The 20,750-nt window shown below is 37.2% G+C and overlaps 1 protein-coding gene across 1 annotated transcript in view; it reads right to left on the bottom strand.

Annotated features, from left to right (window-relative positions):
* Positions 1-3,808: 3,808 nt before the first annotated feature.
* LOC112977071 (von Willebrand factor D and EGF domain-containing protein-like) overlaps positions 3,809-20,750 on the bottom strand; it is a 183,625-nt gene continuing 166,683 nt past the window's right edge. Inside the window, exons 26-29 of the mRNA XM_026088975.1 lie at positions 16,063-16,158; positions 14,783-14,878; positions 7,568-7,665; positions 3,809-3,916 (exon numbers count right to left, since the gene is read on the bottom strand). Coding sequence (XP_025944760.1) covers positions 3,809-3,916; positions 7,568-7,665; positions 14,783-14,878; positions 16,063-16,158 — 398 coding nt within the window. The remainder of the gene's footprint in view (positions 3,917-7,567; positions 7,666-14,782; positions 14,879-16,062; positions 16,159-20,750) is intronic.

The raw sequence follows: 20,750 nt of genomic DNA on the forward strand, positions 1-20,750 counted from the left end.
TTCAATTTCTTTCATCTAAAGCAGGTGTGCCTTAAAAAAATCACTCTGCCACTTCTGTATAACGCATGGAGATTGTTGGCTTCTTGCCTGAAAGCATTTCAGTGCACTTATCCCATTTTCATACAGCAGAAGTTGTCCATGAATATCATCTCGGTTTAAATACATGAGTGAATTTTCTTTAACCCAAAACAAGATAATAGATGATATGAAAAGCTTTATTTTATGCTAGCACATAGATTTAAGAACCAATTTTGAAGGGCAGTTTTATAGAAATCCATATTACAAAGCACATAAGGATTTTGATATTAATTTATTATTTAGGACAAGACAAAAGGTGCTCCTTAATCTTGATGTATCTGTATTTGACATGACATGTTAACCTTGGTATTAGCATCATGTATCCAAATTTCACTTCTAGGTTTGACTCTACAATACTTTACCTTTGTTTCTGATAGTGATATATTCAGGTAGCAGTTGGTTATTCGTGAATAGGATATGGCATATTTACTTTATATGAAAAGAGAGCATACTTCTACAAGTGCCTGCTGAGATTTAGACTGGTTTAGTTAGAGTAAGGACTTGATTTTATATGGAAAAGTGTGTAATATCTGAGAGAGTAATTTATATTTAGAGGTCAGATAAAAATGTGTGTGTGCACATGTGTATGTGCACACACAGACACACATATATATATATGTACATATTTCTACTAAAATACATACCTAGATTTTTATGTGTGTATATATGGCATGTGTGAGTGTATTTATACGCACACGCACACACACACACACACACACGGATAAAATAGGATCTATAGTCAAACATAAAATGCTGCAAAGGCCCTGTCCTGCTATGTTTTGGTAAGAAAAGCTGTGGAGAAATTTGGAGCATTTATGTAGCACAGAATAGGAGAGAGACTTGTAAGTATTCTTGCTACACAGACTTACCTACAAGCACCCCAAAGCCCCATTCTGAAGGAACATGTCAGCTGAAGCCAAAGCATTTCTGAGAAGACTTGTCAATAAACTGTTTTCTCCTGTGTTTGCGAAACTCCAGTGAGATAAACAATGTTGTAATTTCCAAATCAGTGATACTCTACCGTCCCTTTTATACTTAAGGAGAGGGTACAGAATGCATTCTTTTGTTGCAGAGACACATCAGCAGCGGTCCAGGAAATGAACAGAATGAATGTTTTTGTAAGTTTTGTTTCTTCACTAACTTCTCCGTGCTTATGTGTTCAAGTGTTCACACGCACTGCAGATTTTCATTTTGCTGTGCAATACCATATTTCTTTAAATCTTTTAAGGGCCAATTGCGGTTTTTGTCATCAATTGAATGGAACATAATATGGAGATCTCCAGGCTAGCAGAGAACTGAGCTGACAAGTTCACATCGTATGGCACATTTCTGTGTGGATTTATCAGGTCACGCCTGGAAGCCCAAACCCTTGAATGCTTCCAAGTCTAAACTAACCCCTGTGGTTTTGGCTGCTGCTTGTTTCACCTTATTTCCTGCCCTTCCAGTTTCAGGATGCCTCTGAACACAGTCTGACTACACAAGCAAGTGTGTGTGTTATGAAGGTATTCCGCAAAATGAGGAGAAGGTCACAGTCATTTGTCTTGCTTAAATAGCATTAACTACTCTTACATTCCCTTTTGATAAGCAAGCAAGTAGTCTGACTAACATACATTATATGTGTAGCTGAGGATCACTTACATTCAACTTTCCCCTTTTTATTTCAAATTAATTCCATCTTATTTATCAAGTAATTTATGAATATGCCTGTCATTGTTTCCTAAAACTCCACATGTTTAGCTTGTATATTCACAGATGTTGAATATAGCTTGTATAACTTGAGCTCTAACTATTGTTGTTTAATGTCTCTTGATGTATACATGAACAAAGTGATACTGGCATTAAGGTTAGTAGCTGCAGCAGAGTATTGCATAATATGAGAAACTGTTTATTAAAAACATTCTCTTGTATTTTTAGGCTGTACGGAAATCAATAGTGTGTTTAATCTTTGGAATGTAGTTACCAAATTCATTCGTAAGAGAATGAATGGCGTATTTTGCTATATGCTTTACTGGTAAATTCTAGTGTTAAAAATAGCTGATACAAGTTTTGCCTTTTTTTAATTATTATTTGCTGAAGGGGGCTAGACTGCTAAGTACATTTATGCCTTAGAATAAACATTCAACAGATAAGCAAGTCTAGTGCATTAATATTTAAAGTGTTATTGGGAAAATAAAACATCAGGATAGCTTGTTGTGTAATATTATTTACCATTTACATCCAACTAGATAACATGGTTTAGCTTTAATTAATTCTGTTGGCTTAATTAATTCTGTTACTTTGATCTATTTAGAAAAAAAAAAGAACAAGGAAAGTATGATTGTATCAGATAGGACAAGAGTAGCAACATGAATTTCAACTTTTTGTAAAACTTCCTATAGTGCAAATATTACAGTGATTATCTTTGTCTCCTCTGGGACTCAAACTAATGTTTTTACTAACCGTGGTTCCACTGGAAGAGAGGTCTGTTCAGTTTGTTTTGTTTGGGTCCCCCCTTCCAGCCATGAGAAAGCGTGGTCTAATGGCTGTTTTGAATGTAAAAGTCAGCAGGAACGTTTTCTTCATGTCTGTCATGAAACTTGCTAAATTATCTGGATGTCTCAAAGAGTCAATACAAATTAGAAATATGCAAAAGGTTTCTAAGAGAGTGATTGATATTCCAGCAAGTTCATTAGCCTTCTGAGGAATGCTGTTGGCAGGCTTCGTTTAACAGAACTCCAAAACAAAGTAAACCAAAAATGTCAGAAAATGAATTGCAAATCACTTGGCAATATAAATGTGAGAACTAGGATGTAGATGATGAATAATTTGGGAAAATGTATATTGTTCTTCCAGGAATGTTGACTGCACAAGAGGGAACTATACTGAAGATTACAGCAGTGCAAGGGAATAACTTGATTATATGAAAATAGGCTGTCCAGCTTTCCAAACGCTCTGGCAAAACCAGACTCTAGACACTTGTTAGTTTTTTGTGGGGAGGAGTTTTGCAGCACCGCGTTTTTTCAGCTCCCTGTGTTTAGCATCTCAGTATTTTCAACCCATACTCTGGGAAAAAATGGATCTTTAGCTCTAATTTTGTGAGACTGCATTGAAGACCGGTAATTAATTTCAGAGGAGGAAATCTGTCTCCTAAACTGGATATGTGGCAGTCACCTTACATTTCCTTCTCTAGGAAAGGGGGGTTGGCAAATGCAGTTAGTTGCAGGTGCAGTCACCTAGAACCTCCCTTGTCAGCTGCTGCTGAAGGAAGGGAAGAGGCTGCAAAGCTCCAATTCAGTTTTTTTGACAAATTTTACATGTCTCTACTACTGTATTCTTCCCGTTATTTGAAAATTCATAACAGAAACAGATAACAGAAACAGAGCAAAGCGTGAGTTGTAACTCCCATAGCAAAACATAGTGGTAAATCTAACAGGGAGAGAAAATTGCAGATGACACAGGCAAAGCTAACTTGTTCCATGGCTTTTCTTCAGTCTTCACAGAAAGGTTAAATATGACCAAAGGTTTAACAAGATTAGAATTAACAAGGAAACAGGAATGCAAGGAAAAGTAGGGAAAGAATTGAATGTTTAGATTCAGAAAAGGCAGATTTAAGGCCTGTTTGCAAGGTGAAATGACTGTGCAATAAACTAGGATTTGAATTTATGGTCTGTCAGCTGTTCTGCATTAGCTTCCCATATGGAAAGACCTAGTGTATAAGAGGGCCTTCATGTGAAGCAGCTAATCCAGGGCCTCATGGAATTTGTGCCAGCATACTTAAAGGAGCAGTTTCTAAACCAGCAGTAATTAGCTTTGAGAACTCCTGAAAGATATAAGTAGTTCCTGTAAACATAGTACATATCTTTAAATGAGAAAAAAGGAGAAGTAAGACAAATTGATCAGCCCAGGTTGGTATCTGGAAAGATGCTGACACAAATTAATAATCAATTTATAAGCCCCTCAAGCATACTGAGGTAATAAGAAACAACCATTCAGTATCCACCAACAGATATATTTTTTTCTTTAGGGAGACTTTTGACATGCTCCAGGCAATCGCGACAGTAGGTATATTTTAGATGAAATAGGGAGGCATATCTGTTTGAGAAACCATTCTCAAAAAATTATTTTATCAATAGTCTCTTGTCAAGATGGGTACCCAAAGGCCCCGATTTTTCTACTATTCACTACTTTCATTAATGTCTTAGGCAATGGGACATCATATTTTTGAATGATGTCGCACTTGGAGGCAGTGCAAGCAGGCTTAGAATTAAAAATCTTCTTGATAAATGGGTGAAACAGTTTGAAATGCATAAGACAAAATTAAATAAAGACAATAAAGGCAGTGTTTACAAAGGAGAAGTCAACTACACAAATACCAAATGAGAAATAACTATTACGGCATCAGTACTGTGGAAGAGACTGAGTTGGTTACAGTGCTGTAGCAGAAAAATGTAAATCTCTTCTGCAAGTGTATTAACAAGAGACGCAGAAGCCATACGGGGAGGCAGTTGTTCTGCACTAGTCAGCACTGGCATTCAGCTACAGCATCGCGCTTTAAGAAGGATAGCGACAAGCTGGAGAGAGTTCAGAGAAAGCCAATAGAATAAAAGGTTTAACACTTGGTTTGTTTTGTTTGGGAAAATGAGAGAAAATCAAGGAGGGGACATTGTAATTTTCTTCCGATATGTAAAATTGTGTTACTAAAAGGACTGCAAAACCTTTTCTCTGTATCCACCAAAGTTGTCCCAGGCAGCATCAGGTTTACTTGCAACAGATTAGCTTTATATTAGGTGTTATGGAAAAACAAAAATGTGCCCTAGCAATGTAGTCAAGTGCATGAACAAATTACCTAAATATATTGTGAAATTTCCACAATTGACAGGTTTGCAGAAGAAACTGATTAAAGCCTATTCATATTGTTTACTTATACCTGATCCCGTCTCATAAATTAACTGTTGGGAGGCCTATCATCCCAACATTTCTGCAATAATATAAGTATAAATTCTTATGCTTACAATTTATTTTAGTCCACGCTAGTAAATGAGCTTCTGTTTATTAATATCTCTTAAAATTTTGACTTTTTGGAGGGGGAAACAATTACTTATCTTCTTCACTCAATTGGTTTCCTATGCCATAATATAAGCTGTGTAATTTAAACTAGATGCCACTAAATCTACCATTTTTAGTACTAACTTTAATTCTAGCTCTAAGCAAGGCTCACAGATTGAAGGAAACCTGTTAATTCTCTTTTATTCAGAACCTTTCCATCTTCACATCAAAGCAATATACTTTCGTACAAGTGCAACCAATCAGTATATCAGTTATGAAACTGGAGGGTGCTTCAAACAATCTTAAAAACTGAAAGATAGAGACCCATGTGTTTGTATGTATCATTGATAGTTTGGCATTTTGGACATATGTAATATGCAAAGTCTTCTTCTACTTTCTTTTTCTTTCAGGACTGATTTACTGTGTAATAGTTTATTCATGTGAAAAAGGAAGCCTGGTATTTGATTTCATATTTTCTGTGAAGTGCAACAAAGTTCCACTTCATTTGTGAACTGACAAATACCATACTTCACCCATTCACAGCTGGAATAATGCTCTAAAGCAAACCTGATAATCTTGGTCCGGTATACCAAAAAGGGCATCTCTCAGTCTACAAAGAGAAAGTCCTCTGAATATAAACACCTGTAAACAATAATTCTAGTTTATCTTCACTTATTCTTGTTTCCATTTGGACTTCTTCTATTAATTATTTGAGAAAATACACAGCATATTTTCCTAGGCTACAGCCAACCTATTTAATAGATTTTTTTATATATAGAAAATTGCAGCACTTACTCATCTTATCTACATCTGCTGTATTTCACTATTGATATAGGAGCTGTAATTAAATATGAGAATGTACTTGTTAAGAAAATCCATATAGGACTTTAATTTTGATATTAAAATCTAATTATCATTAACAGAATAGAATGACTATCTGAATAGATTTTCATGGTTTCTCTCAGTGCATTATGTAATAGAAATGAAAAGGTGTTGGTTTTTTTCTCAGCCTTTGAGTACAGATAAATGACAGGGCAACCTGCCCATCCGTGTGGAGTACTGTTTGAGCTAAAGGAAGATGCTGTGTCTTAAGAATGTACCCCTTCACCATGGCAAATATAGAAAATGTTTGTAGTGTTTGTGACTGTGGAAGTGAGAAGACTGTCTGAGAAACAGGGTGTGATGAAATAAAGCAGTCCTCAAAACAGAGGTGGGAATTCAAGTTAATAGCACTATACAAGGCTCAGGTGCAGCAGGCAAGACAGAAGAAAGGTTTTGTCTTAGTGCCGAGGTGTGGGGGAGAATCTGGACATTACTGAGGTTCTAGGTTAAGCACAGCAGTCAGATGTGCTCCGTTACTATAACCTTGCCGTGACTACCATTCTGGTAGTGGGACATAGCTGAGTGTTTTTTAGGGGGCAGATGAGGATATTCTTTGCCCAAATCAGTGCTTCTCAAATTTGTATTAAAAAAAAGTTTGTGTGAACTGCGCTTCAGTTTGTGCTTAGCTCAATGCCTGGCCTGGAAGAAAAGAATAATTGTTCCTAAGGCAAGAAGAACAGCTGTCAGAGCAAGAAGATATATGGCAGGAGATGTGCCACTTATTTTTGCCTGTCATTCACCTTGGAAGGGCACAGGCGATTTAGTTCCAGTTAGCTCTGTTGGAGCATGTGTGGGAACACCTACTTGGTAATGGAGCAGCGACTCCTAAAAGGGGCTAGGAGAATTCATCTGGAAAGGAGCTTCTAGCACAGTTACTTGGAGGAGAGAGGCAGATACTTCTCTGATCAGAGGAACTGTTTTGGTGTTTTGCACTTTTGGATATGTCTGCAGTGATGTTTAACGCAGACTTTGAGGTCAAGCTCAGCAAGATGAGTGGGCTCTCTGTGTGTAGTGGGGCATAGAGAATTGGAGTGGGAAGGAATGACCAAGCGTGTTTGCTGCTGGCAGGCTTCCTGGGTGCAAGGCCTGCAATTTCATATTGCAAACAAGAGGATCAGTTAGGAGAGTGGCGGGGATATAAAATGGGAGAGGGGGTATATGGTAGGGATGGTATGGTATATGGTAGGATTGGGCTTGCAATTCAGAAAGGCTTCCAGGCTTGGGCTGGACTGCAGCCAGGGCTTTTTTTATGGGGTTTACTGTGCAGATGATTAGTGGGTTTGGAAAGGAGGAATGTATTAAGGCTGACCCTAACTCTCAGAGTAGACACAACTTTTGTGGGTTTTATACTTGAGGTATTAAACTGTTCCATAAGGGAAGATTTTATACAGAACATGGATACAGTGTTAGATTAGCAGTTTAGCAGAAACTAAACTTCCTTTAAACTATTTTGTAACCTTATTGACATCTTTCATAAGGTTAACAAGACTCTAATCCATTTTCCTGTAAACTATTTTAGTTACATTCAGTTATTCTTGTCCCTCTTACTAGAAGAATACAGTGTTTCTGGACCATACCTTACCTTTTTTCCACATGTTGAACCAGTATAGCCACTTCTGCAAGCACAGACATTTGGTCTTATGCACCTGCTTCCAAACAGACATTTTTGCTCACAAAGTGCTACAAATGAAAGATAAAGTTGTTTAGAAATACACTTATTGTAAGGTTCATAATTAGAATGGAAATACGCAGATGCTTTCGAATATGATGTGACAAAATATGTTATGACTCTGTACATTCATATGATGGAAGAAAGGATAATTAGTAAAAATATTTATGTCTTAAAAGTTGTTTACCATAGACTTTTTCATGCTTATGTGTCTGTTATGTTTAGAATTTTCTTCTTTTCTTCTTGTCCTCTTCTAAATGATGGGAAAAGAGAAGACTGTGCCAAAGTAATAACCTCAGCTCAGTAGGAAATGGATCTGTATATAGCCTAGTTTTGAAAGCCAAGATACATTCTGGGCAGTGATAGTTGGCCAGATTTGTGCCAAAATTGGTTTTATTTTGTTCCAATTGAAATAAAATAAGAGCTGTTAAAAGATCCTTTCTTTACTGAGATGAAAAGATATGTTAAATATGCACTCCCGAAAGCGATGGTATCACAATAAATAAAAGGGAGATTTTCATGAATTGTGTACTTTACATCTCTGGAAACCAGGGCAAAAGGACATGTAATTTCATGGTCCTACATAATCAGTAATGGGCTATTCATTCTAAGTAAAAAGGAACCAACAAATTTTTTTTAATGTTATTTACAATACCAGTGTACTTATAGAGGCCCATCCATTTGAAGATATTCTGCTAATAAAAGAATCAATGTCCTTTTTTTTTTTAAAGCTACAAAAAGTAATCAGTTGAATTGCTCGAATCTTAGCCAGTTTTTCATTCTCATTAGCAGTTTGTATTCTTATGACATTGTTTTGGCATAGAGGAAAGAGAACAGCTAATTCATAGGGCATCAAATCAAGAAGAACACACATGTCATATTATTTTAATTAGATCTCATGAGTTAAACTTTCTATAAATACTGCCAGAATATTGTTTCCTAGTTACCAAGAGTCAAACTCAATGGCTTCAAAATCAGTCATATGTGAATGAACAGGTGGATTCTTATATTTTCTTGTCTGGCAGAAGTATATAGGAGGTCTCTTACCATGCACCATTAAGATAGATTTGAAAATAAAAGTATACCATCTCTTCCATTATTGTATCTAAGCAAAATAAACCATTAGATTTGAAACACTGTGATATATCACTACAAGAGATTTTTCCACGGAAAATAAACTTCAACACATTGAAGGGATGAAGGAGCAACTTCCAGAATTTCAGTTGGTTAGTCTCAGATTCTGATTCTGATATAGATAAAAACTTAGATAAATTCTTCACATTATGATCTGAAGTCTCAGAGACAGAAGAGATAGGCCAGTGACTTCTTCAGACAGCCCGTTGTGGGATCCTAGGCCATTCAAATGTAATTTTCAGAGGAAAGTCATAATAATTGTTGTAGTGATCTTGGAAGGCCAGAGGCAAGCTGTCATTTTGCCATAATGATTCCTATCTCTATGCTTATTTAAGCATCATTTGGAATTTTTTAATGCTTTTTGTCTACCATGTTATTGAAAATGTATTGCCAACCCTACCAGCTTATCATGACTGCTAACCCTCATAGAGGGGGTATTGATTCTACCATATGAAAGAATATTAAAATCTAAGTATGTATACTTAAGCTCAAGCCTGATAGCTAAGGGACAGAGAGGTGAAGAACCAGACTCACTGGCAATCTACGTGTCTTAAAAATGAGGGGATGTAAACTCCCTGGCAAACCACTACTCTTATGAGTCAGCTAGTGAGGGTTTATCCTGTTTCAAAACTACTGACCCTTACCATGTCTGGAACAAAAACATGCAGAGACCTGGACATGCTGATAAACTTCAGGTACTCTTTTTTCAAACACAGGTGCATCAGATGGTTATCTGCTGCCAGACTCGTGACCTTGAGCTAGTGACTTGCCTTCTTAGTATAAGAGCTAGTTGATATATTTCTGCTGTTTTTTTAAAGGTAAGAAATGCTGTTTTGTTGAAACAAGATTTTCAGAAGCTAACCTGCTTTTCTTAGGTTTCTGTTGCAAAACACTCCCTAAGACCCAGACTGGCCAGCTGTTAACCTCCGAATAAGTCATTCCTCTGGGAGGGGGAGGCCCGTGTTTGAATCCCTGGTGTGGATGGGGGAGAGGAGGAATGAAGTCATGTGCAATCTAGAACAGCATGCTAATCATCTGCCAACTGCTTCTTTGGCTTCTTCATAAACTTTGAAAGAATTCAAATTTCTGACTGGAAAAATCTGAGTTTGATGCATTGGAAAAAAAACATTTACCACCTGATGCTAGTGAGCACATTGTTAGCAGAAGAGACTCCTTATACTCGCCCAAATTTTGTTCTGCTGTATAATAAGCTTTTGTCCTAGAAGAGAGAGAACTGTGTATAGTATTACTAGAGATCATTAGAAACTAACTTGGGTGGGGGAAAAATGGAAATTGATTCTCCTTTTTGTTTGGTAGTGAATTAAATAAGAACAGGTAAAAACAGAGAGATGGATTCTTCTGGAGACTCCTGTAGCAGCTAGGAGTGGTCTGCTATGCATTGACAGAATGGATTTTAGATTAGTTACTTTTTTTTTTTTTTTCCATCTGTGGTTTCTTTGATTCTCAGGTGATGCCAACAAAGAAAAAAAGGGGAAAAGGTTTCCTCCTCCTTTACCCTCTGGTAAACTGCTTGTCTCACTTTCTCTACCCACTGCTTCCTGCCGTAGTGCTCAGAAAAATGAGCTCAGGAGAAAAGTTAAAAACATTTTGGAAGAAAATTGGGATTGAAATCACAGATGATAATAATGTAGCTGAAATTGAAATGAATATTTTATAAATGTATTTACAAGGGATGCTAAACCATTAAATGCTAAAAATGACACAGACTATGTATGCATTATCCTGTACAGATTCAGCAAAGAAAGTCATTTAATAAGCTAAGCTTATATTAAAATTATAATCAATAAATGCCCATTACAAAAAGAGATTTATCCCTGAGTGTTAAAAGAGCAGAAATATAATTTGCATGCAAGTGACAATCTTTTTTAGTTTTTTCTTTTTTTTAAGGATTGAAAGGGTTACATAAGAAACCTAGAAGCAAGCCTGTCTGAGATGTTCAAGACAGAGAGAGAGTATGAGCAGGAATGTTGAGAAAATTGTAAGGCTATAAGCTTGACACTTATAACATGCAAATAAAGCGAAGATATTCTGAAGGGCAAATGAGAAGCCAGTATGTGTTCAATAAGATTAGAACAGAAGATAGCAGCATGAATTTTAATGATGAAGATCCTTCACAACTATACCCTTCTTATACTTTATAATTAATTATTAGAATTATACCTTGATCTGGCATTCTGATCCTTAACAACAGACTTACATCCCTGGCCAGAAGCCTTCTGACTTTACTTGGGGTTATGCTTTAGCTAAATCTGTCAAGGGAATCAGACTGCAGAATCAGGTCTTCAGCACTTTGGTCTAATGTTTCTTTTCTAGCTCAAGAAAAAGAGAGATGTGAGTTAACACAGCAGGAGGTAGAGAGAAGCCGCAGGAATGGAGCTTTAGAATGGGTATCTAATCTAAAATTGGTAGGAAATCACTAATGACAAAACATGGTGATCCTATGATACTGTTTCTGTGTTTTCGAGGAGGGAATTTTTAGAACATCCGTGCTGCTGTAATGAAAGCCAAAGACAGAGTCAGATAGAAAAAATCTTGTAATGGAAACAGATACGGCCTAATCTATGAAGCTGTTACTTTCTGTAGTTAAGGCGTGCTGAAAATTTCAAACAACGTAACTTTTAACCTGTCTTCCCAAAAGGTAATTTCACAAAATTTGCAATATAGTCTGAAATTTTACAATTAATCCTTAAACTATGACAATCAAAGTCATAGTTATTTATTAATGTGTGTATCCCACCATATACCTTATTTGTTGGGACAAATGACCTATTTTATTGATTCTCTTTCAGAAGCTTTTCTGTTCAGTTGCAGATGAGTGGGGAAGAAAACTGTTCTGTTGATTGACCTCTTTATTTACAGTCTGATAGAAGAGGACTATTGTTTTATACATTACTCCTGAAACAATGTTAATTAAAAGTCTCTTTTACCCTTGCCAAATTTTGCAGTGTAATGGTAGCCAGAGACTGGTGAAACTGGAAGACAGATAGCTTGCACAGACATCACTGGAGTGTCATTTTGGCTTTGACTGATTGTAGTGCTAAGAAATTCAAAATTCACTGCTTTAAATTGAAATGCAATTTCATTGCACATCATTTCAAAAGAAGCAAAATTTTTGCTTGTATTATTGCATCTCCAAAATGCATCTGAACTGTTCTACATTAGATAAAAGCTCCTCTATCCATTAGGTAAAAGACACCTATGGTGTCTACATCTGGTAACAGAGTCCAGTGTTGTCCTCTGAAGCATTTTTAAAATCCTTCAGAGATAAAATCACTCCGATTTGGACAGTGCTAATCTTCAATACAACAGAACTGAAAATCTGCACTAACTTAATGTCAGCTGGGATGCCTACTGAAAGGTTGAAGCATTTTGGACTATCACTTGTGGTATGGATCTATTTCCTTCTTCTCTGGTGAAAGCTGGCCGGAAATATAGGGAGTCATTATTTGCACTTGAAAGTATTTAAATTAATTATTCGAGACCTAAAACCAGAGAACATCATGTTTTGCATTATCTAGTTTTAGAGAAGACTGAGAAGATTTTGTTGTGGCAGCTATATCTACTGTTGCCTCTGAACATCTACTTCAACAGTCAATGTAGGTATGGGCCTTGGGTTAGACACTGAACTGACTGGGGTGGTCAGTGACCTCTCAGTGACCACAGATAAATCAGAGGAGATGTCCAAGATGAATTTTCGATATTTGTCCATTGTCCTTTTTCTTGGTCTAATGGCCTACTCTTCCTAGCTATCTTGTTGCAGCTGCTGAGAAGCGACTTTTTTTCCTTCTGAGAAGTGTCTGGAAAATTGTAGGAGTTTTTTGTAGATCCTTCAGTTTGGTCACCCTACTACATGTGCATTAGGAAGTTAATGAGGAAAAAATGGGGTTCACTGTGTATGGATGAAACCTGTATCTGCATTATCCTCTCTTCCATCTTGATAAGGGAAGCTGCTTGAGTGAATAGACTGCAAACAGAGGATGAAGCTGGGCTTATCTAACCTCCTCCTACCCCTGAAAAAAACCCCAAAGAAACAAACCACCCCCAGTGGAGAAGGTACAGTGATTGCTGGGAAAAGTTATCTGGATTTTCACTTGTGGAATGAAACTAATATATTTTGCACTATAAGGCTGAAATTATTTAGAAATACATAATTGTACTGTCTTGAATAACATGTTGCTGTTAATTTCGTATGCTTTAATGTGAACATTTTGCTGTATTGTTAACAGCCAAAGTCTGTAGTTAAAGTGGTGCGAGTCTGGAATATAGCCTTGCTGTGGATGCTCTAACCAAGAATAGAATTTGATCATACACACACAAGCAGAAGGAGGATGCAGAGCACAGAGAAAGCTTGGAGACTGAAATTTTTGGACAAAGCAATTTGTGAAGAGGAACGGTGTGATTGCCAAATGCCTCCATGCTAGAATGCCGCTGTTTCTGGCAGATTGCATGGATTTGGCCTCCTGTTTGTGTGGTGCCTGGAGATAGAAAGCAGGGCAGAGCAATACGGGAGTAAGAACAAAGGATGCTCTGGTAACCAGCGGTTCGTTACAGGCCTCTCTACTGCTGCTAGCAGCCTGCTCAGCAGTGCCAGAGCAGTGACTAAAGTGAGCAATTCTTTGGACAAATGCGGCACTCAGCTCATAATGTTTAGTCAGATAAATATATATTTTTAATTGAATTCTGGATTTGGCTGAATAGAATCCCATGTTAAAATGTAAAAACACAGACCTGCTTTCATGGGTTACACTTCTGTGAAAAACTTCCTTTATACCTAACATCTGTGAGGATGATGAAGAGGATGTTTTCACTGCTTCCTCCCTGCCTCACTCTGAATACCCTAGAGCAACATTATAAGAACCAATCACCTGCTCTCTGGCACTAGTTTTCTCTCTGTCTATTAAAAAAAATAGTGAAATCCCAACTACTTGGTGATTATTTGAGTTTATGGTGAGACCTAGGAGTTTCAGCCAGCTCTTTTTGGACAAAAGCTGATTAAATTGTCCACTACAGTGAAAACACTGGAAGAAATAGTAGAAACAGAGCATATGTCAAGTGGACAGATTTGGAGCAAAGTTTCAAAGGGCCTGATTAAATAGATATATGAAAAATTGCCTAGGCTTGTGTGCTTGCATAGGACAGCAGAAATTGCTAATGATAGTAAGCCTTACTTGCCTTTCACAGGAATGAGCACAATTTCTTTCTTTAATAAAGTGAATCAAGAATATATCATCAACTAATAAATACCTTTAAACATTACAAAGTTTGAACTAGAAGACAGCTGGCACAAGAAACAATTACACAACCGTAGGGATTTAACTCACAAAAAGGTTTCCATAAGTAGTGATGCTCCCTGTGAGTGTGAGGAGGATAATGTCTTGATATTTTCCTCATGCCATTTTAGTCTGAAGTTAGGAACATCCACAAACTGAAGTGACCCTGTATGTAACAGGCAGTAATGGGTCTCTTCCTATTGCAGGCCTTCCAGTCCCCCCACCCCCCCAATGCAAATACTTCCACCCATCTCAGCGGTCAGTTTGAATGCATAGCATTTACAGCATCAGGCCCTTCAGTTAGCAAGTGCGTATTGTTACTTTCTGTGCGTAATTCCAGTTGGACATGCAGAATAGGATAATCCGTTTCCTTTTGTCTCTGACCTCTCTTTCTTACTTTGCTTTGAAGTCAGAGTTTAAAGACTACTAATTTTGTCTGACAAGCCAAACTCAGCATCTGCCAAAGCAAAAGATGACTCAGTTCTCTTTCTCTTGCTCACGTTGAGTCCAGAAATGTCTTTGAAAGTAATAGTTTCAGTCACAGCATAAGATAGTTTTGACAAATAAGTAGTAGAGTTTAGGTGCTAATCATTTTATAGTTGACTTCTATGCATAATATAGACAGAGTAGAAAATACAATGTGTAAATGTGTCTGGTGCAGTCTGTGTGGCTACGAAACGGTAGTACTTAAAGCAGCACTTACGAGTCTGGCACAGCATTCCTATCCATCCTTCAGAGCACTCGCAGATGTTTGGACCTATGCATTCTCCACCGTTCCGACATTTCTGCAGGCAAACTGCTGAACAGATTGACATGAGACACATGAGAAGATGTACACAAAGCATCCAGGCTTTCAAGATCTATCTTAAAGAGTGGCACGTGAACATGCTAAGTTTTAGTTCATATAGCTGATTTCCAAATAAATGAATGTGTTCTGTTCATTAGATAATTAATGTTTAGGTGTTTTGGTATTTACTTATCCTTAAGAATTGTGTCACTGATAACTGTCTGCTTACCAGTAGCTACTTACCAATAGCAGCTTTGCTATTTCTGATGCCCAGCTCATTATGAGCTAAGAATGTTCTCCACCTATATATGATACATTCATATGTCTTATATGCATATGTGTTATATGTTCTAAATAAATAGAATCATAGTAGAGTTTGGTATGCTTATTGTATATATTATTCGTTCAGAGATTCTGAAAGAGTAAATGCATGCTTTTGTGTATATGCGTGAGAGACACAGACTTCCTGCAGAATTTAAGAAGTTACTAAAATTATGATTCCAAACACCAAATCTGAAACTGTATTTACCACCAAGACCCAAAGGGTAAAAAGCCAATATTTTAATCCAGTTTATATATAGTATGTCATCTTGATTATAAATTTATCCATTTTATCTGTCAACATCATGGTAATATATAGCCACGTAAGGAAAAATGCTCCTTGAAAATATTTTAGGATGAGAGGATTTTAATTATATTTTTATGTAAACTGTAGGCAGATATGGTAGAGTTATGGAGTAAGAACACATTCTCAAAATTATGCACCAAAATATATCTGATGACCTTGGCAGTATATCAATTTGGAAGGCTTTATAGCAGGCTTTAAATAGTTTTGTGTTTTGAAATATATGACATTTATTTATAAAATATAACAAAATGTTATTTATGTTAAACATAAAATCAATACTTCAAGTTTAATACTATACAAATGAATTTCCATAAAAATATGTAAAACAGACAGTTGCATGAAGCAGAACTGGGGTTCTCCTACACACACTTTTTTCCTTTGCAAGTATCAAATATTTATAGCATTTTGTGTTACCCGTACTTAAAATTGTTTTTCTTCAAACTGCTGAAATAGCAAAACAAAATCTATTTTCTATATTACTTTCTAATATTAAAAGAAGTTTACAATAGATGATGACTGGCTTAAGTAATAAACAATAATCTGTTAGATGGGCAGCAGAGATGCTTACGTTTATTACAGTGCTTTCCCTTCCAGCCGGATGGGCAGTCACAGACATTTGGGCTTACACATTTCCCTCCATTCATGCACATGGGATCACAGACACCTGCAGATACATATCAGATGAAGAACATGGTAGCTGGGAAAAGAGGAAGACTTCACTAGAGACTTACTTACATCTTACTTACATAAGAGCTGCTTCACCAGAAAAATGAGAGGCATTAATTATAATGACTCTCAGAAAAACAAGTAAAGTTTCTGTGGCAGCTGTGGACAGACCAAATGCTTGTTAAAGCTTTCACTTGCTGATTGGAAACATCTGATATTCTCAGATGTTCATTTGGATAAGAAAGGACTTGCAGAGAATAGGTTGGCTTCACACAATTTGGGGAATGTTCTTGTGTTCAATCAAGCTTAAAGACTGAACAGATCTGTGTTCCTCTGTGGCGTTTTTGCATGATTATTTGTTGAAGTACTTACCTTTTCAGTATATTCATTCATGTGAATAAGATGTGAAAGTTAAGTTTTTCTTTCAACCAGAGGAAATTGGATGATTTTTTGTTAGATTTCACTAGAAATCTAATTGATAATTTTTGTGTCTCATGTTAGGTCCTGCATTTATCAATTCTGTTTTACAAAATCCAGTGCTAAAATCTCACTGTTCTGGCAAGTCAAACATCTGCAATCCCAATGCACAGAATTCTGGGACTATGACGCTGGACATAGGTAGATGCTTTATTCAGATACCTGAAGTCCTTGTCTGCTGTTTCTCCTTGTCTGTTATGAGAACTGCAGGAAGGAACCGTTTGAGACAGTGTAGTTTAGAAACGTGATCATGCTGATGTAACGGAAGTAGGAGTTATATTAGCCTTTTACACAGAAAAAAACAATTGTATTTGATAATTGAGTGGAAAACAGTAAAGCTTTGTAATATAGTAAATAAACTGGAGTGTGAGAGTCAGGAGGAGATTTTTAAAGGTCTGACAATAAAGTTTTGAGAATACCATTTTGTGGAACAACTTCTGCCATTTTTTTAAGGCCTTAAACGCACAATGGGATTTTCCAGTGATTTGTTACTGATAGCAATAATCAGCTGCAGTGTGATGGTGCCATCCTCCCTGCTTGCTGGGCTGGGCAGTTGTGGGCCACCATGCTCTTCCTCAGCAGGGAGCAGGGCACCTCATTCTGCAGGCACTGTTGGGGCTGACAATGTAGCATTGCAGTGCCTTTATTTGCCTTAAGGTTGTGACGCCTTTTGGCACATTGTGGCAGTGATTAAGACCAAAACTGGAACACTAATCCTGTAGCAGTTCTGATTTCCAGGCTGTCGCTGTTTACAGGGCTCTGAAACTACCACAACCCCCCCCAGATCTTTACTGAACAGATAGAAGATTGAATCCTGCAAACAGCCTCAAAACAGGAATGATTATAAAGAAAACAGTGTGCAAAAATACAATAACTGTTATTTGATGGGAGGATAACCATCTGCTCTTCTCTTATGTATGCCTGGGCATTTTTAGATGTGTAGATTCAGGCTCCCTAATTATTTTTCTGATGCACTGAAATACTGCTTTTATGGCTTTTCCTGTCTTGATCACCTGCCCTATTCCTTTAGTACAAATGTTGCTGCACTACCAGCTTTTAGAGCTACATTGCTGCTCGTAGTTAGCTGCTATATTTGCCTTTAACTCTGTGCCGAGACTCACGGATCTCCCAGCATAGTGACCTGCCCTCAGGCAGGTTGAACTTACCCACACCTGTAAGGGCTGGTTGGATCCAAGCCCTTAAACTGTCATCCTCTTTTTCCTTCTTTCTCCACCTTTCCTGATCCATGCTATAATCTTGGCCTCTGCTTATTAAAGCTCACAGGGATCTAGAATTCTTGCTGAGTTACCAAAAAGTGCTGCAACCAGTAGTTAAAACCTAGTTGAGTTCAAAGTGTAATGGCAACACTAACTCTGAAGTCATTTAATCTTTTCTTTTACCCTTTCTTTTTTCCTCCTTTTTGAGCCTACATCACGAATAGCAGGCTTTCAACCTACAATCCTACACTGTGTTTTATTTGACTTCCTGTTTCAATTATAAAACAGCTTAAGTGTTCAAAATTTAGAAAAGATAACACCAAACCATAATGTTTGGACCTAGAATTCAAATGACCTTAAGCTTTGTAATGTTCACTGACCATAAGGTCCCCAGTGCTAACCTGCTCTCCCAAAATCATGCTATGGAAATCTGGGGATTTGATATTGAGATCGTATGTAAAAGAGTGTATATCTTTCAGTTCGTTAGATATTGTGAAACTTGGACACTGTCTTCCTCCCCCCACCAAAAAATAAAGTCAAGAAAGAAACAGAAGCACAATAATACATGTTTGAACAGGGCTTTCTTATTTTTGTCCCGTTCATTTTCTGTGTTCTTTCCCCCTTCTACTAAAAATTACATATTAAGATTTTCTTAGTTGTTTTGCATTGATATCAGACTTTCTAAATTACATGATAATAGACTCTTTCTTCAATTACAGGGAGTCAAACCAGTGTGCTTTTTGATTCAGTTCTGATTTTGGGTTTATGTATAACAGAAATTGTTCCAGCTCACTTTGCATCGCAGTTCAGCAGAACTTTAACAATTGGGATCCAATTTTGGTTTGAGTAAAACGTAACAGTTCAAACTGATTTTCAGCTTGGGATATATTTGAGTCTTTGTTTAACTGCCCTCAAAATGAACAAGTAATTATGGAAATAGAGCACTTTGACATTGTTTTATTGCTTATGACCTCCCTCACTTAGGCAGTAACTCAAATCCAAAGAAGTTCAATTCAGAGTTAACTAAGGGAGTTACTTAAGTGGGAAATAGAGGATCAGGGCCACACACGTTGTGAAGGGCAGGAGCACTTCTGACATTCTGCCCTCTTGCGCAGATACTTTCTCTTCTTGATGGGGAACTCAGGGGCACGTTTGTGTAAATGAATGCAGTGTTATCTCTCCTTTTTTTCTGTCTGACATCTCTGCCTTATTCTCTCTTCCTTTAACTTTCTTAGGCACAATTCCATTTCAATACCCGTAAGACAGCCTTCAACGTTTGTTGATTATAAGTAGTTCCGATCCTTACTAGTCCCACTCCTTGGCCTCTGTGGAGGAGCTCTGATTTCAAAATAGCAAACAAGAGTGTTACAGCCTCTCAAAGGAAAACTAAATAAATTATCAGACACTAGGAGTGCAAATCGAATTATCTTAATCCTCCCAGGCATGGACATGACTTTGAAAAGACTCAGATTTCTTTTTTTTCCCCCTCCCCTTGAAAAATGCTTGGCATCTTGACCCAAAGACAGGAATGGTTTGATAGGTTTTCCATCTGCCTTGGGGACTACCCTTAATTAAATTGATATAAGTATGTTCATGTTTATCCTTTGTTACAATGTGAGAGGATATATCACTGGGGGTGGGGAGAATCCTGTACTATCAGAATGTCCTGGGTGCAGTCACTATCACTGAAGTCCACTCCCCGTGTTGTCAACATCAAGATTTCCAAGCTTCCAGTAGGAACTGAAGCACAGAATTTCATATACAATCAAGTTACTCAATTCTATGAAGGGTGTGAAGGCCACAGTTTAAAAACTAGAAAGGCGCTTCAATGATCTTATGCTTTGCAAATACTGTTAAGTTAGATAAGGTAAACCTATGTTGGAGGTGATAATGCAGGTTAAAGGAAAAGCATGATTACATGATGTGTTTTAGGTGAGTGATTTTGATAAAGGTAACAAGCAGCTGCAGGTGTTAAGATAAAACATGGGTGTTGCACAGAACATCATACATAATATCTGCTATTCTCCTATGTAATGAAAGATATTCGCAAGTTGCTAAGTTTTCTGTTTTATTCAGCAGCTATCTTTCTTCAATGGCTTTAATGCATTTTGACCTTACAATCACTTAAAACTTTCTGTGACCCTTTTTAGAGCTTATCCCCTCTAGGCTAACTTGACCCAGTAAAGTGCTTCTTGCAACTCTTTTTATCAACCTCCACAGAACACCATAGTTCAACTGATCAACCATAACATCCTTAAGGTAATCAGAGCTCCTGGTATGTAAGCCAAAGGGTAGAGTTTCCCCCCCTTCAAAATAAATGTTTCCAGATATTACTAAAACTGAGAGAAAAGAAAAAGTTAAATGTCTCTAAAGTCAAGTAGGTCCTCCTGGTGTAGGTAGCATCAACAACAGACACCTACAGCTCCAGTGTCTTCCTTTGTCTGCCCTTCTTGCAATTGATTTACAATAGCAGTTCCCTTAAAATGTAAACAGTATTAAGCAAAATTTCCCTGCCGTGGAACACCAAAAGGAGCCAGGACAAAGGTAAGCACAGGGCATGCTTTGCTGCAGCTACTATAAGCAACTGAGAGTAACCTCTTACTCTAACAATATTAGCCAGCAGTTATTTCCGATCAGTTTACAGTGATTAAAAGAAAACAGACATTTCCCTCAGACTCTCACTGGTTCTGTGGATTAGCAGACAAAAGCTTTCCTGGCTGAACTTAAGCCACTTTTTGATTCATGTACCTCATTGCACCTTCTCTCACGAGAAGTAGATAATTCTTTTTCTTTTGGCTTATAATTTTGTTGAAATATGACAGACATCATCACGACCCTTTATAAAGTCAAAACAGAGGGAATATTAAATCAGGCTCCTAAAATTTTGGCAGAAAGA

The sequence above is a fragment of the Apteryx rowi genome, unplaced genomic scaffold, assembly GCF_003343035.1.
Source record: "Apteryx rowi isolate R43461 unplaced genomic scaffold, aptRow1 scaffold_8, whole genome shotgun sequence".
Taxonomy (NCBI): domain Eukaryota; kingdom Metazoa; phylum Chordata; class Aves; order Apterygiformes; family Apterygidae; genus Apteryx; species Apteryx rowi.